The 19,067-nt window shown below is 34.4% G+C and overlaps 1 protein-coding gene across 4 annotated transcripts; it reads left to right on the top strand.

The window, feature by feature from the left end:
• Positions 1 to 498: 498 nt before the first annotated feature.
• Positions 499 to 18,783, top strand: LOC140169745 (uncharacterized). Of its 4 annotated transcripts, none has more exons than XM_072193044.1 (5): positions 499 to 650; positions 10,667 to 10,874; positions 16,171 to 16,353; positions 17,094 to 17,250; positions 18,288 to 18,783. In XM_072193044.1, the coding sequence occupies exons 2-5, from the start codon at positions 10,700 to 10,702 to the stop codon at positions 18,352 to 18,354; spliced, it is 582 nt and encodes a 193-aa protein (XP_072049145.1). In that variant the 5' UTR covers positions 499 to 650; positions 10,667 to 10,699; the 3' UTR covers positions 18,355 to 18,783. The 4 variants fall into 4 exon arrangements, with proteins under 4 accessions (XP_072049145.1, XP_072049144.1, XP_072049143.1 ...); XM_072193043.1 differs by lacking the exon at positions 499 to 650 and adding an exon at positions 6,843 to 6,943; XM_072193042.1 differs by lacking the exon at positions 499 to 650 and adding an exon at positions 9,888 to 9,914.
• The last annotated feature ends 284 nt before the right edge of the window (positions 18,784 to 19,067 follow it).

The following is a 19,067-nucleotide window of genomic DNA, read 5'->3' on the forward strand; positions in this document are numbered from 1 at the left end:
CGACTTCAAACACACCCTACCCCCGGGCTACCCCCAAATACCCCATTCTGATCTAAGTCTAATTTTACTAATAACTCGACACTAAATTCTACTAATAACTCATCACTAAATTACTCTAAAAAAATTTATACATGTTGGAATATAGAATATTGGTTGTCGTTTTTTCCGATCTATGCCCAGCCTACTTTATCGAATGGTTTATAGTCCAATAGATGCTGAAAGCGATATTTATGAAAAAACGCTAGCTCCAGATCACAATAAGGCTATTGAACAGTGTTTAGAATAAACCGATCCCTGTAAAGTTTAGTCGTTAGCCGAAGCGATCAATGTTTAGAAGGCTTTTAGAACATATTTTGGCAGTAGAAAAATGATCTCGGCAGTATCGCGGCCAGAGACTAAGTTCGGTTTTATACATTAAGCGTATATTGACAACTTACATTGAGACCCCTTGAAATGATGATAAATATATCGACACTGAATCCAGAGCTGCTCAGAGTGACACATGTTTTTAGCTATGAAGTATTGCAATGGACTTTTACCAGGAAAATGTGGATTTATACTAATTCAAGACACCAATCGGAAGAAACATAGTACCCACTGTGCAACGCTTGTGTTTGGTCTTCTTATGTGTGAAATTTCGAGGCAAGGCGGTGAGTAAGAAATAGTAAAATCAATGAATTTATGCTAAAAAATTCCATAACATCAATTCTGTAGATATGACATATAAAGGCAAAACTCAGCACTAAAGTGGACGTTTTGAATAGGATGCATGTACTAAATACACACTCATTTGGGTTTCTTCGCTAACGGATTGGGTGTAGAAGTCTTTTTCGTTAAAAAAAAGTGGGACATTTTTTAAATTTTGATGGACAAAATTGCAATAAGAAATAGGCGTTTCCAAGCTTGCAACATCACGATGAATTGTGTGCACAAACGATACCAATTAAGGCACATGCCTTACCCTCAAGTTGAAAGTAAGTACCGTAATTATTTATATAGAGAGTCCAACATATTAAGGCAAACTTCTGGCGAAATCGACGCAAAGGAAATTCATGAAATCTTCGTTGCCACTAGAAAGTGCGTGAGCAATAATGTAACATCAAATATACACGCCTATTTACATAATTTCCTAAGACCTTACACACGTGATCAGGCTCAAATATAAAACTAGAGAGTTTGGTCATTGATATGCACCATCAATTTTGAACCTATGATCAATATTGCTAGGCAAAAATTCACAGCAAACATGGCAAATTTCTCTTATTTAGGTTTTATTCAAATATGAAAACCTGTACGATATTGAAAATGAAGCTTGCATGCTCGGTATTTGTAAATATCTTTTTTCGTTAATGTTGATATACATGTTGCATAAAGAATTACTACATAAAGAATTCCAGCTGGCTTAAAAATTTCTCACACACATTAATGTTTTCAAAATATTTTTCCAAGAAATGGTAATGCAAAGTTTAAATCTTTTAAAAACTTCAACATTAATGTTGCGTGGTGTCACAAATCACATGTAAAGATGTAAGCACTTGGTCATTGTCATTCTGGGCGCAAATGTTCTTTGTAAAGTATATTTACACAACCTAAAGAATTAAAGTTGGAGAGCTTCCAATTGCAGAAATCAAAGTTTTCTCGGACAAACTGTTATTCATCTTCAGTGAAAGCATGAATGACATAACACTGTCGGATTTTATTAGATAACGTGGACTAAATTTAACGAGATACACAAACTTTAGGAAGCGGTGAGCGAGTATGAAAAAAGCACCTCACATAGTGTTGATCAAACTTGGATACACAACAAAATTGGCTATGCGCTACATTTTGAATTTTTTGATTCTGATGTCTATTTCTCGACTTACGTTTAATTTTATTCACTCGGTAATTTTTTTTTCTGGGACACTCTGTATATAAGGGAAGTTAACTGTTTTATCATAAATGGATGATTATAAATGCAATATTCTATTATAAATATTCAGGAAAAAAACAAGACACAACAAGACACAGCTGCAAAATTAAATGTTTTATTCGTGAAAAAGGCAAATATATAAGGGAAGTTAACTGTTTTATCATTAATGGATGATTATAAATACAAAATTCTATTATAAATATTCAGGGAAAAACAAGACACAACAAGACACAGCTGCAAAGTTAAATGTTTTATTCGTGAAAAATGCAAATCATATAAGCATAGTTAAATGTTTTATTCGCTAATGGAGACTTGCAATGCAAATGCAATGTTCTATTATACAGTGGACTTCGGGTATATATATAAATGCGCATATATAAATGCGCACGTGACATCTACAAGTCGCCATACCGTGTTCAACGATGTAAGGTACCCGGATGTGCACAAATTCCACACGCAAAAGTATAGGCGAAAATGACAGGTTACAAGGAAAATTGGCTTTGCAAAATAGTGGCATTGATTGCAAAGGGCAAAATAATTTGACCCGAAACATGAACTCTTTATTTGGATTTTCCATTACGGAAAAAAAAAAATTATGACGGAAAAGCTAGATATAGCTGATTTAAAAAGTTATATTTCATTATTTCCGTGCTAAATGGGCGTGGCAATTGGCCATATTGATGACGAAATGTGATTCTTACTGGCATTAAGGTCAGAACTGGGCACCTGCCGATGATGTTATTTGATAATGTTTGCACGTAGGGAACTTAGGGGGCTGTCATTTTCTTCGGAAGGAAGGGGTCATGGATTTATTTATTTGGGAGTCAAGATAAGTATCCCCCCCCCCCGTATAGCCGCCAATGAACATAACTCTGACCCTAATTTTAACTCTAATTATAACGTAAATTGAGGAAACTATAACTTTAGCCCTTTTCGGTATAATGACCCGCTCAAACCAATAGGCTAGATGTCCCCGCCCGACCTCCTCAATTCTAACTTACTCATTCGCTCGCAAATTGACAAAAAAACAAATTCAAAATGTGTTTTTAAGCACCTTTTGTGTCCCCATGCTAAATCGGTAATCTGTACGCCCTTTGTCACCCTTTGACGTACAATTTAGAGTATAAACACGTAGATGACTGTACATGATCTAATCATCCCGGCTTGAAGATGTTGATGAAAGCCTTGTTCACACAGTCGGACTTAAACCACTTAATACCGGACTTAAATTACGTCGGTAATAGTATCGGGTATAAGTGGCAGTGTGAATGAGCGTCGGATATAACTATATCCGACGTAATGTGGTTTAAATCCGACAATTTAAATCCGAAGATGACCAGGGTTAAGAGTTGTTAAGACCGATCGAAACGTTACGATCGGTAATAGTAATTACGTGTGAACACTGAACAGCGCTTTTGGGCTGTCGGATATAACTGTGACCTTTCACCTTTCTGCGTGATTCAGCGTGAAGAACACTTCCGGGTTAAATTAAATCACTCGCGCAACTGATTTGAAGCAGAGTATAAATAGTGTGACCAGTTAGAGATAAAACAAAATCATCATGGATGCAGGTGCGAATATCAAACGCAATAGAGGAATGAACTGGCAAGAGAAGGAGACATTAGCTCTGCTGACCATTTCCGGTTAGTTATGACCGGTAATAGCTCGGATATAAACACGTCGGACATAGAGCTATTGCCGACTTGTCGTGTTCACACAGTCGGACTATTACCGGACTTAAATTACGTCGGTAATAGTATCGGATATAAGTGGCAGTGTGAATGAGCGTCGGATATAAAAAATTACTATATCCGACGTAATGTGCTTTAAACCCGACAATTTAAGGCTGAAGATGACCAGAGTTAAGAGCTGTTAAGACCGATCGAAACGTTACGTCCGGTAATAGTAATTACGTGTGGACACGCAGCACTATTGGGCTGTCGGATATAATTGTGAGTAGGCCTATATCAAAATTTTAAGCAGAGTAATTTATGGCTGCAGCTGCAAATATTAATATAAACTAGCGGGATGCAGGCCTTGCCGTTTAGATTTTAAAGGCGAGTGGTTAATCACTCGCTAGCATGATTGTAGGCGAGTGGTCGAATTTTCACAAATATCACTTATTTAGGAAATAATCAAGTAGAGTTTCTGTCTTGACACGGTATTTATGTACATTTATGTTGAAATGCGCGCGAAGCGCGCTAACATTTTTCACTTTCTACGCTTGGTGGGAGTACAGCATCGATTAAATACTGAAATGGCTGATTTAGTGGCTGATTTTGGGAGATTCGCAGCGAGTGATATTTAGTGTCTATGGCGAGTGGAAAATCGCTCACTAAAAATCGAGTTTGGGCGAGCGGCAAGGCCTGGGGATGCGATTATTTTTTTCGGACATCACCGTTAGATGAGTAAATGGGAGCGTTCACTATAACAGGAAGAATTACTGAACAGGTAGAATCATTGAAAATGAACATTAAAATCTGTTCTTTCTTACATTTCCTTTTAGCTTCTTTTTTATTTGCTGCTTGTGATTTCCCGTTTCCATAGAGGGGTCAATTGGAATGAGAAGGAAACATTGGCTATACTCAAAATTTGGAGAGACACGGAAAGTATTTCTGGGATAAAAAAAAGCTTTGGGAGGAGATAGCCACGCTATTACATGACAAGGGGAGGGGGTCCCGATACGGTCGGGGAGCAGATACCTGTAGTGATAAAGGCACTGAAAACTCTCCATCGCACCCTCCATGATCGGGTGAAAAATTCAGGCGCAGGAGCAATTGACCATCCTTATTGGGATAACCTACACGAGTTTCGGGGGGTAGTAATTGTTAACCCCAGAGGGTTCAGTGGGGGGGCAGTATGGCCCTGGATGTAGATGGAGATGAAATTTATTAAGCCATAAGCATGATAACAGAAAGGCATGCAATTGCATTTTATAAGATGATTAGGGGGTCCCAAATATATACGGAAAGAAAAATAGGGGTGTCATAAAATATTTTTGATGACCAAAATGTAGGAGTCACAACACAGCATGACTACAGATAGTGTGTTTATTTTATTCAAAAAGACTGATGCCTGTTTTTTTTGGTGTTTGTGGGTGTAAACGGTGGGGGGGGTCATAAAATATTTGCTGCCGAAATAGGGGAGGTCGCAATTTTATTGAAGCCGACGTTTTGTAAATTTGGGACCCCCCAAGAAAAAAAATAGCATGATGATGGGAGTCAGTGTAATTTTTTATTTTGTCATTTTTCAAAGATGTCCACCATAGTAGGGCCTACATGTATAAAATGCGATATAGAGCTAAGTCTACTGTAAAATGGGACTACTTTGTCAAACTAAAATAATAATAATAATAATAATAATAATAATAATAATAATAATAATAATAATAATAATAATAATAATAATAATAGAACCTACATAAATACAAAATTGGTCTTAATTTTGGAACTTTTGAATTTGCATTTTTCTTACATGACATACCTACCGCATTGTCTGTAATTTGTTCTAAAGAGGGGCGTTTATTGAAAGTGAATTTTCAGTGAAAACATTTAAAATCGGGTTAAATTTTCTGATGATGCTCATGTAGAAACGGAAGGGATTTATGACCGGTAATAGGCTTTAATGGACATAACACGTCGGGCATACGCTGGCGAAGTTACGTCATTTATCGGATTAATTACCATAGCAATAGGTGAAAACAATTTTGAACATTTCGCGCTGTACTACAAGCAGGTTGCACTCATCACCTGTATGTCTGCAATCATAGATTGAATACAATGCCGGTCTTTTCAAAGATACTAATCTTACAGGTGCAACTAATCAGCATGATTCACCTATTGCTATGGTAGTTAATCCGATTATTACGTAACTTCGCCAGCGTATAGCGCTATTGCCGACAAATGTGGACGCACTAAGGGATTAGCGGAAATATTTAATTCGATCGGACATAAGCCTAGATAAAATATTACCGGTAATAAGTGCATGTGTGAACACAGCTGAAGACTCGTATACTATACATCACGCTCATATGTTATATGACAATATGACGTACAATCACGTATGTGATGCATGGTTGGAGATTTATTCAGCTGGTAAGTTAGATCTAGATCATACACATTATTGTCATGGTATATTGTAATTGTATACGTCAATTTTGTTCAGTTTGATTCAACCGGCTTATAAAGTTTTACTTTACAATGAAGGCGAAAGTTAGCAAAAAACTATTAATTTATGAGTGTAAAAAGGGGGAGGGTGGTTGTGGGGGAAGGGGGGGACAAATAATATTTATAAAATTATAAGTAAAGCGAGAAAGAGAGAAACCCTGTTCTACGGGCGAACGGACCTTTCAAGTAGGGTCGGTCGGTCGGTTGGTATTTAAATTTTTTTTTTTTAAATAACCCAAAAAAATCACAAAAATCTGTAAATAAATTTCAATTTGAGAAAATACAAAAAAAAAAATGTCCTGAAATTTCCGAAATTTGGGGTCGGCATTCATTTGTACAGGAAAAATTTGTTTCCCAAAATAGAACAGGGTTTCGTTTTTCGTCGAATAAATAAATAAATAAATAAATAAATAAATTAATTAATTAATCAATTAATTAATTAATAAATAAAAAAATAAAAAAATAAATAAATAAATAAAAATAAATAAATAAAAATAAATAAATAAACATTAGTTATGTTTGTACATGGGGTGCTGTGCAATAATCATGATCCTTTGATATCCATGATTTATCCTTGCAAATAGCATCGAACCTCCAGCCAATGTTCCTTGCCAGTGCTAGCCACGAAACAAGGTCACAACTGTAGCCACTCCTTCAATGATCGCCATTTCAGTGATTGACAGTGATGTAATGCAAATATGGCGCTAGCCATCTGGTCACGTGCGTATTTATATATACGCATTTATATATACAACCGAAGTCTACTGTTATAAGTACAAAATTACAATTTTATATCTGATTGTGATGATTGCAACGAAAAGAATCATTTCAACTAAGACCGTTTCAAATCAAGCTGCAACTATTGGTGAGTTGTTGTTTCTTTTTTCAAACACGTTTACTACTCTTGATATTTAATATACATTTCCACGGATCTATTTACCTTGCGAAATAACACGCAAATCCATTCACATACATTGTTTTCAAATAGTTGATCACATTGAATGATCAGTAAAATGCTAAAAACGGACATTATACATCACGTTGTCCTGACCATTGTCATGATTTGCATGGTGAAATGTAATGCAAATCCACCATGTGAGGAAACCTGTTTCAGATGCTTCGCTGATCGCAAGGATTACTTACAACAGATGGGATGTTTGAAGACATGCATTGCAGACGGGTGGACCGTATGTCCCTGACTCATCTTTTGGACTTGCGAAAATGTATAGGCATATGACAAAAACCAATATAGTATATAGATCTGACCATCACACAAAGAAATTTGTTTCTACTCAAACACGTTTGCATTTATTGAAACAAACCCAAAATGGGCTTGCCAGTGAAAAATGACAAAGGTGGACGATAACATATCATAACGACCGTCACCTGGCATGCTACGACACCAAGTTAATGGGGCTTACAAAAATGAATTTTCGTCAACAAGTACAATTTCACTGAAAGTGAAGGGCCGGATTTATTATGGGTACGGTTTACATGGGGCTAACCATCCCTCTCAACCCATTTTATTTATTTTTATTTTTTGCTGGCGCCAACATTGCCTTGTGTTTGGGCCAAAATATGGTAAAATTGCAAAATTCACTGGATTTTCAAATATTAAACTTCACCTTCATTTTAGGCCTAAATAGTCTAAGATTTAATTTTTTTCACACGCAAAATTCAAGTAAAATATGCTCGTCCCCCCAGGCCCAGGCCCCAAAAAGAGGGAAATCCGGCCTTGATAAGCATGATGTATTTTAAATTTCAAGTGAAATGATTATTTTAACAAGCATATTCACACATCATTAGGTTCATCACCGAATATGTTGCGACACTAAGTTAAAGGCCCTTTCAGTGATCCTAGCTAAAGTTTAAAAAAATAAAATTGTTTATAAATTGCCTTAAAGTAAAGGATAAGTCAATAAAATTGTTATTGAAGTGAAAGCATTGGGCAAAATAATAAGGAAACAGCAGTATTGACAAAGTTGAGGCCCCATTCAAATACATGTAGCTAATTCAGATTCATTAATTATTTTTCTTATTTATTCTTAAATATACGGCTTTCTGCAGGCCATGTTAGCACATCTATGACAATGACAAAGGTACCAAAATCTTAATTTTGATGATTTTTACGATTGTCCGGATGAGCAAATCACTGAATGTGCCTTTAACGGGGCTCAAAATAGGATAGATATTCGTCAAGTACACTTTGGCTGATTATGATATTATACTTAATTTTACATGAAACGATAATTTCAACTACACATTCACAATTCATAATGATCATCACCTGTTAGGTTTCGAGACAAAAGAGAAGACAAAAAGAAAGTTCATACAATTTCACTGAAAGTAATAATTTATTTCAATTTCACATGAAACGATGAATTGAAAATAAATTGCAAATCGTACCGATCAACACCTGACATTGCCCAGATTCTGTGCGTATAATTGCTGCCTTGTATGAAATAAACAAAAGTAAGTATGATTTAACAATAATTTTGCGAGTGAACATATATACGTGTATATATAAATTCATTCAGAATAGCTAAAATACACTATTTAGGAATGTTTAGGAATGCAGTCTTCGTTTACTTGATTACAAGGTTCTGTTGACATGATAATCGTGATTCACTTGTCCTGAGAAGATCACTGTTCAACGAAGTCCACTGTTGCTTTAATTTATATATTCTTTCGGTACAAAATCCTCGCACAGATGGCAGCATCCAAAATGGTGCTGCTTTCACCAATCACTCACTCTCTTCAGGAAACAGGCCACAAATAAAAGGTTGCTCCAACTCTTCCTATTTACATTGACAGGCATGTTGTTTCATAAACCAGACTTCAGGAAGTCGACAGAAGAGTGTAATTCCCCTTTTGGGAAAAGAAGAGCTGTTTGTTTCAATTGAAATCTCCCTCGATGCACTGCTGGACTGATAGCACATTATTGGCTTTACACATTCGCTGGCTCACATGGGTACCTCTCTTTCTTAAAGCACATAAACTATCCAACAGATTAGAACGCCTACATTTCTCTACCTTCATTTCTCCAGTATTAATGGCTGAGCTATCGATTTTCATAATGCTGGGGGTTTTCCAAAGATTCAAAAATGGACATGATATTATTTGTTATTCACATCAACTTGATTATATAAGAGGGAATTCCCAAAATATCCTTGCACGCCAACTCTTGCAAGGGGGTTCCCAAATCTCGAGCTCGTACGATGAAATATTTTAAAATTGTAAACAAAGGATAAATAATGAAATTAAACTACTCAGGGCACAGTAAAAATTCCAAGTTTGAACGAAGGATCATTCAACACAATGCACACGGGTGGTTAACATGTCAATGGGCTGCTTTATATTTTGTTCGGTGAAATCCTTTTAGCTCTTCTTAAATAATCTGTTTCTTGCAAAATATTTTGCAAAAACATTAGGTATTGTTCAAATTGAGAATACTACACGATATTAAAAATGAAATCTTGAATGTAAGATGATGCCCGATACTTGTAAATATCTTTTTCGTTAATATTGTTATAATTATCGCATTCAAAATTATTGCATAAAGAATTTTAGCGGGAAAACAAGATATTTCAAGAAATAGTAAAATAACATTTAATTTTTTTAAATTTCAACTTAATGTTACATGATATCAACAATCACACGTTAAGCTATAAGCACTTGATCATCGTCATTCTAGGCTCAAATGTTCTTTGGAAAGTTAAAATATAACACATCGCAAAATATCAAAAATTAAAGCTGGGAAGCTGATAATTGCATAAATCAAATTCTTCTCAGTCAAACTGTTGCTTCAATTTTTGTCATGAATAATGAATGCAAAGGTTTGAACTTAAAACAAAACTTAAAACATGATATTGCACAGTATTAACAATTAGCTAACTTAAGCTATCTGCTTATCACTAAAATCATTGGTCTTTCTTGTTTGTTTTGTTTTTTTTTGTTTTTTTGAAAAGTTAAATAATATTGCTATAACTGTTTCTTATAATTCAACCACTGTGAATCTGTATCAATGTGAAAGCAAATCAAAAGTTATATTCAGAATGTTCACCTTCATTGAAAGCATGGATAAAATAACACCGTCGGATTATAAATGAGATACACAAACTTGAGGAAGGGGCGAGCGAGTATGGAAAAGGCTCCTGTTGATCAAACTTGGAATGAATTGCACTTGTGCGCGCATTATCTTCTATCAACAACATTGGTATCTAAATCTAAATTTAGAAAAACAAAACGTAGCTGACGTTAAAGTCTGAATATATTCATTAAAGGCAACATTATATACGCAAATTAACTGATTTATTCATTATAAATGCGATATTAATTCTTTTATTATATTATAACTACAAACATATGTTATTGTAATGATGATTGCAACGAAAATGATCATTCCATCGGATCGTTTCAAATTAAGCTGCGCGTATTGGTGAGTTGTTGTGTATTTCTCGTTTCTTCTTATTATTACTATTATTTCTGATTTTAGATACACTTGCTTCCATTATTACGTCTCCACGAGTCTATTTACCTTAAGTACGCATTAAAACGGAAACTCAATTTATTTATTTTTTTCAAACAGTTAATCACATTTAGTGACCTACAAATTCTAAAAATGGAACTACAGTACATCGCTCTGATCATTGTCATGATTTGCGCGGTGCATTGTAATGCAAATCAACCATGCAAGACAACTTGTACCAGCTGCTTCGCTGATAAGGATTCCTTGCAACGGATGGGGTGCATGGAGAAATGCATTGCAGACGGTGTGGACCAGTTTACATGTCCAGGTAATTGTTGAATACTCATTTGTTAACTTATTTGTTTGTTTGTTTGTTTGTTTTTGCGATAAACGCATTGTGTTTAGGGCCAGTATCATTTGTATTGTTGTTATAACCTTGGGAATTACTCAAAGGAAAGGCCGAGATCGAGAGATACCGTATTATCATATTCTCCTGTAACGTTTACTTAGCCTAACAGTCAATGAACGTTCATTGTTAGCATAAAAAGTATCTTTGGGACCCTATATATGTTTATGAAAAAAAAAGTGTTTACAAACGAATAACATCTGTTATACATATGGTCAATTCCAGCCAAAGCGGGCCAAAATTCTCTCTGGGGGCCATTTTGAAAATGTTTTCCTTTTCAATTCTAGACTTATCAAATGAGACGATCATGTCTAGTGAATCATCAGGTGGAAGTGCCATCGGATTGAAAAATAACTTTTCTTGCTAGACCAAATAAAGTGTTAAATGCGCATATGCATGTTACCCACGAATTCAAGCATTTTTCACCTGTTGTACGCCATAAAATTTCACTTTCTTTAATATCTTTCAATATTTTATGTGTGACTCATATACACTAGAAATCGGTAAAGACTTTGAACGTAAAATAGAATTTTATTACATATATCTACAAAGAAATATTTTGGTTATTACAAATTTTTGGGAAAGAACCAGGTGTACAGTTAAGATTGTGTCAATTCTTCGAACTCTTTCCAAAGTGGCTGTCATTTAACATTACTGTATTATTTCGAAAGATTAGAATAAATGCTTCATATAAATATAAAGTTAGATTCTGTATCTCGTCGCAGGATGAGGAAGATTCGTGGGTAACAGCGTCTGGAAAATAGCAATTCCTATTAATTTTTTTTAATAAAAATAAAAATTACTTTTCCGTATGTCAATAATTCAGGCTGCAATGGCACTAAAATGAATTTTAATCAAAATACAGACTACATGGAATATTTAGAATGGATCATTATGGCATTTTGGGTATAAAAATTTTGAGAATAATGAAGTTGCCAAATTCAAATAGACAGAGCAAACAGTTTTATATTATTATTTTAGTAAAATCATTCCATATTTTCATGCAGCAATATTCTATTAACTCGTGTTTGACAGTTCCTATGAACTAAAACACTATCAATACATTGTTAACTATAATTTAAGTAGGGATTCGTGGGTAACCAAAATGTTCGTGGGTAACACATATTTGAAGGTATGTATTGGTAAGCGGCAAAATAGAAAATATTACAGAAGGTTGGAAACCACCATGCGGTTATTCCTCCATTGTGTTTCAATGATTCCCGTCTCTCTAACCAATTGCATTTACCCAAAAAATGGTAATTTAGGATAATCAATCAAAACTTCATGATACAGCTTCAGTATACCTTCGAGAGGACGCTATTAAACAGGACTGTTTTGGAACCTATTTCGCATGTTTTCAAAATGTTAAGATGCATAAGAAACATATAATTTACGAGTAAATCCTTGGATTCGTGGGTAACGCCGAATTCGTGGGTAAAGCTATAAGTACTATAGTACCGTTTGGGGTTTGCGTTTCTTAGGTGTATAAACTGTAAGTACTGTCAAAATTATAGCATACCCATGGCTTGAATATGTGCTGATTTAAACTTAAAATAAACAATCTCCTTATTTTTCAAGGTTAGCATCTATTCGGGATTCGTGGGTAACAAAAGTTTAAACCGTCGTAGATTATTTTTTAAAGCGGTGAACGTATTTTTACGATTTACAATTTTAAGCGCTTGTCAAACTAAATTCAGTGTCCAAAGTCGTTAATTTAAGTTATGGCAATTATATTTGCTGGACTCCTGGGTAACAGTTGATACGTGGGTAACGTCAAATTTGATTTTATGGAATTTTATGGGTAAAACGTATTTGCATAAAATAATCACTTGGACTTCAGAATTATAGAACGAAACTTCGTTTCATGATATAGTCATTTATGGCATATTCACTTAACATTTTTCAGAACGATCATTTTATTTTTGATACGCGGGTAACAAAATTATTAGCCAAATTGACTTAATGGCCTCTAGAGTCCACAAAATTTGGTGGAATTCAAACGTTTTACATATGATGAGAGATCATGCAAACGTCTTTCTAACGGTAATAATTTCATTTTGATTGAAGGACATTCAATGACATATATGGTCCTTTATCTTTGAATTCGTGGGTAACGCCAATTCATTTAAGCTATCATAACTTGTCCCCTGGTATGACTTGCTAGTAAAGGCCTATATGCACAAAAAAGAGCACATTGGACGTGACATGATATGCTCCATCAATAACGTGATTTCCTTTATTAATGACATTTTAAAGTGGAAAGTTAACATAGAGAGAATTTTGTCCGCTTTCGCTGGAATTGACCATATACATATACTTGCTAATACACTGAAAGTCTAATAGAAATGAAGGATAAAGAACAATAACAGAACATTTATTGTTCATTAAAGTAGCTATGGGTATACAATGTTTACAAGATAAGAGCGTTAATGTTTTATACATGAAGTTAACGTCTTTGATACATAGCTACAATGTAGTTGTTAATACATCGAAAATTTGACTAGAGATTTACAATTTGATGACATCCAAAAGAATTTAGTATTGAAGAATTTAAACAAATTACAGAACTTTTATTTGTTGACATACTAGCAATTGTTAACAATGTTGAAAATCATGTTCATAAGCGTAACATCCTCTATACATCTATTTCTTAATGTTCATAAACGTATAACAATCTAAACAACGCTAAATCTTAAAGAAATGAAAATATCTGTTGCAATTTTTGGATTTGCATACAAGTAATTCTAGGTCATCCAAGTTGTGTAACAATTATTTCTTTTAGACGACTTTATAGCACTGTTTGAATATCAAAATGAAGTATTTAAATGTACACTATCGCCTCTGTAGTTTCATGAGTATATAGACAGCACGAATATTTTCTGCAACGCTGTGAGAAATATGTATGTCAAACCCAGCGCAATAGAAACAAATGGCATGACAATTAAAAAAAAAACCTTTATCATAAAATGTAAGGAATTACTTATATTGCTGGCTAATTTAAATTAAAATGTATGCATATAGCGCCCTCAATTGTTTGGCTAATTTAAATTAAAATGTATGTAAATAGCGCCCTCAATTTTGACACAAATGTGCAATTTATAGAATAAATATTACCATAAAAAAGCAGAAAAGGATAAACAAATTGATATAGAAACAAGAATCTTTGTTTAAAATAGCTATGAAATACGTGTGTATATTAGTGTGATAATGTTGTTTTTGCCCAGGTCTAAAATTGAACATTATAAAATATAACGTTTTGTTAGAAAAATGAAAAAAATTATCACAACCGTGCCATTCAGTGATTAGCTCATCCGGACGATCGTAAAAATCATCAAAATTCAGATTTTGGTACCTTTGACATTGTCATAGATGTTTTAAGATAGCCTGCTAGTGGTTCAGCTCAAAGCCGTGTTCTTAAAACAAAATTAATCTAACAGTATATAAATTAGCTATATGTATTTAAATGGAGCTTCAACTTCGTCAATACTGCCTTTTTTCCAAACTTTTCATTTCAAAAATAAAAAATGACAATTTGAATGTCTTATCCTTAACTTTTAAGGTGGTACTACACCCCTGACTAATTTTGTGCCTATTTTTTGCATTTTTCTCAAAAATTAAAGCGCATTGGTGACAAGTAACATATGTATATTATAGGCGCAAGGACTACAACTACTGCACTGAAAATTTTATTTCAGCAGAGACAACAGTTGTGGAGTTACAGTCAAAAATGAGGAGAAACCAATATTTGATCACTAAAATCAATAACTACTTGTCTTGAGTCACTGAAATTTCAGTGTAGTAACTGGATTCCTTGCCCCTATAATATACATAACTTTTGTTACCAGTGTTTTATAAGTTGTTGAGAAAAATGCAAAAATGGTCACAAATTTATCAAGGGGTGTAGTACCACCTTAAGCAATTTATAAACCATATCTTTTTTACACTTGCGCTGGGATCACTGAATGGGACTTTAAATCCGCCACTGTCTCAAATGACAATAAGGTTTTCTGTCTTGTAAATTTTTAGAATGGTGAGCTATGAGCAGACACTTGGATTATGCTGAGGACGAAATCTGTTAACTTGAATTTCATTGTTATCATTTTGGAAGTTTCTGAAGCATAGATTTCATTGCTGATTCCATCCTTTCTGCTGATAAAAGACTGACAATTCATCCTTGTTGATCATATTATGCCAACAAATTTTGCTTCCTTGCCATCCAGTGGGATTTTCCGTGTTGGTCGGTAGGTTGGAAAAATATTTTTGTAATGACGCACCACTGTATAGGCCTAGGATAATGAACATTGGTCTATTATGGAAGGATAAATCAATACTTCAGACCGTCAATACACATGACACACCATAGAAATAGATTTAGTTATGGTGATCAAATACTTATAGGCATAAGACTCTTTGAAACATGGATGCAGGAATGGACAGTTACGAAATGTTTTATGAGTTTACAGTAATGATTTTCTTCTTTAAAAAATGTTGTTGGGCAAATTTAGACTTGAAATGAATTTTACAAAATTGAAAAGGGCCGACCCTAATGTTGGCCAATTTGGGTCGGTCGGTGTAGCAAACATTTTTTTGCCTTAACTTTGTCTGTCGGTCAGATGATTCTCAAAGAGGCCTAGGATTTCTAAATCAAATTTCCCGGCATCTTCATGTAGTATTTCTCGTTGACCGCATGTCTTCAGAGTTCTGACATTCCATTTCCCTGTTATGATAGTGCTGGAGCTCATTCTGCCTTTTTTTGATTAAAGGTACGTAATGATTGGCTTACTTACTCTCTCTTATAACATTTGGTTGATGACCTGTTTCTTCTCAATGTGGTTGCCATCGTCTTTTTTTTTATCGGAAATGTTGGCAACGAATCATCTGTGTACATTCGTAGCACTTCTGCTGCCGAGTATCAGCCTTCGGGACACATGACCTTTTTTTTTTTTTGGAGGGAGGTCTTTCCTGGTTGCTATCTCTCAAAGGATTATGACTGGCTTACATTCTGCTCACTTGGTCAGTGACTCCCCATATCTTTTAAGAACATTAGGGTGGACCACCATCCGCTTCTTCGAGTTGGTCTGTTCCATCATACATTGTAGTTGACCTGCGCTTTAGTAAACAAACACTTTGTCATATAATATTGAAAAACCTATTATCTAGACCTACTAACATGAAAGTATATTAGTAATCTTGATTTATTATTTATTCCTATTAAAAGCGAGCCAATCATTCCTTAGTGCAGTAACCAAACCTTCTCCATTGCTGAAAAAAGAGGTTGAGAACTATTTCGCACGGAGATCGGAGTTATTCTCGGCAAAAGACGTCAAAGGTATTGCGGCAACACTCTCTGAGGATTCCGTGAATATCATTGATCACCAGATGCCTGCTATTGGAAGAGCAAGTAAATATTTTACAGTAAATCAGGCCTGAAGTGGGTGAAAACTTACGATTCCTAGTGTTATTATATGAAGAGCTTATTTCCAAACCGTGTTAAGTCCACAACCACACGTGTCTCATTTACTTGTGTAATGCGATTACAATAACTTTGACAAGTTTGGCATTAGCAACAATGAGTTGTACCATCAACAAGCCATTATTTACCACAACAGTGCTGCATAGCAATGTGCAGACTATTGTTCTTATTTGGGGAACAAAGGCTTTACACAGTATTGTTACTGTGCATCCATCCACTGTTTGCTTTGTAATGGTGCATCCAACTGAAATCATAATACCTATAGCAGCACAAACCATTACAATATCGCACAGGTAAATCAGAAACATGGGTTTGGGGACTAAACACGGTTTGGAAATTAGCTCTTAATAAGAAACATACATAATATAATTATTCTCTTTGGTAACCAAAATATCCTTCCTATCCGTCTTTCTTTTTGAAAGGTCTATTTTACCTTGTGTGATATGTATAATAGGGTCTTTTTACCTTGGGTTTATTTGATATTTTGCTTTTACAGGCTTGCTATATGGTTTTTATTTTACTTTACTGAATTTGCTTATGTAATTTGTATTTTAAGATGTTGTTAATGTACTCTCCATATTTAAAGCGCGATGATGCCTTGCGTTATGCGCTATATAAATTCTTGTTTATTTATTTATTATTATAGTATTCTGTTTACATTATCTTAGACAGAGCCAAGAAAATAAGTGACCTTTTTACTGCCAATCCAGAAATGGATCGAAAACAGTTTGATCCTGTTGTTTACGGTGAAGAATATGGAATCATCTGGGTCAACGGCGTTATTACGGACTATGATAGCCAAAACCTGAAAATCTCATCACTTAGGTTAGTATTCTGCAGACAAATCAGATCTCGGATGGCGACCTTTTCACGTAATTTTTGTTGGACCTAAGAGACATGCTTGACAAAAGCAAGTGAATACTCACTACAATATTAAGTCATTCACGTGGACTTCACCAGGTATGACTGATATCTGAACGGCTTTCCCGAGAAACTGCTTTTCCAGTCTTTAAAAGTGAGTAAAAATTCACATGCTTTTGTCAAGCAAAATGGAAATATTTTATGAATATCGAATTGCATTTTGAATATTGAATTGTGTTTTGAATACAAGGAATGTCGTTCTGATATCAAACAGATATTTTCTGAAATTCGCGATATATTGACACATTTTATGGCAAATGAGTAAACATTGATATCTTTTAATTTTAACAGTCCTCAAAGTAAACTGTATAAATCTAATGATATGTACTTAAAGTACATGTAGCTGGGATGAAATGCCGTCCATCATATAAAAATGTTGACCTTTTGTATTGAAGATATAGATCTTTTCCCAAAACACCAACAAATTATGTGTGTCTTTTTACGAAAAATATGTATATCTTCAATATAAAAGGTCAACGTTTTACATTGATGGTCGGCTTTTCACCCTAGCTACATACACTTTTAATACATATCATTAGATTTATAAAGTTTACTTCGTGGACTGTTAAATATCACAAATATAAAAATATAAAATTGTAATAATTTGCCATAAACTTTGTATTGTATCGCACATTTCAAAATATCACAGCTATTTGATATCAGAAAGACATACCTCGTATTCCGAATGCAATTCGATATGTCTGGTGTCCTCTCAGGTCCCACAAAAATACTGTGCCAATATTGTTATTCAATTTCTTAAGAGTATCAAGTCTCGTAAATACATGGAAAGCTTAAACAATGTGCAAAAATAAAAGTTGCTTCCGGTCGCCGAGAGGCTAGTCAAATGATTGAATATAATTCAAATCGAATACGCATATTCCCATTTAATCACATCGCCTTGAACCTTAAACTAACAGATTTTGCATGCAATTTTTTTTCAGATGTATGTCTCTGTTGAAACGCATCGATGGAAAGCTTGAAGAATTTGCAGTCGTACTGTTTCAATAAATAACAAAACTTTCTTTTGAAGCCAGAACTCTCTCATATGGAAATCACATTGACATGTGTTGCAGCAACGCCGGGTGTTAAAATATTTAATTTCGTTTGCTCGTACTCGAAGTAGGGTTTAAAGTCAGTTATTTATGTTTTGTGGAACATGGACATTTATTTATAAAGGAGAAGGCTATTTGGAAATAATTTTTATGTTGTATTATTGCAGTGATTTTTTTGAACATCTTTTTTTATCACAAAATCAGTACATAGTAGGTTTTGTGAATGGATATATAGGAGGTTTTGGGTCAAATTTGCATGTGAAATTGTTCCTGCCCATCGACGATGAGCATTATCAATCATATTACTATTAATGTCATGTTTAATTGTCTTTAATTGAATCAAGTTATTAAATTGGCATTTCGTGATCCATATCTTTACCCTCAACTTTTATAAATATCAAATAGTCATAATTGGTGGTCATTTCAAATCATCCCCTAAGTCAACGAGGTTATGCATACCTAGACAAAATACAATGCTTTGTAACCCACCACTTGAACAGGATTTAGTCAAAGCATACAAAGACCAGAGCTATTCAGTATTCTATAGGCATCTAAGATTGAAGCTTATTATCTTCTTCAACAATTGGATTATTGATTTGATCAAAATGAGATGTCGCACCAACTTGAGGTACCGATGAATATGACCTTCATGCACATTTTACACTGTCA

This window comes from Amphiura filiformis, chromosome 14 (assembly GCF_039555335.1).
Source record: "Amphiura filiformis chromosome 14, Afil_fr2py, whole genome shotgun sequence".
Lineage (NCBI taxonomy): Eukaryota > Metazoa > Echinodermata > Ophiuroidea > Amphilepidida > Amphiuridae > Amphiura > Amphiura filiformis.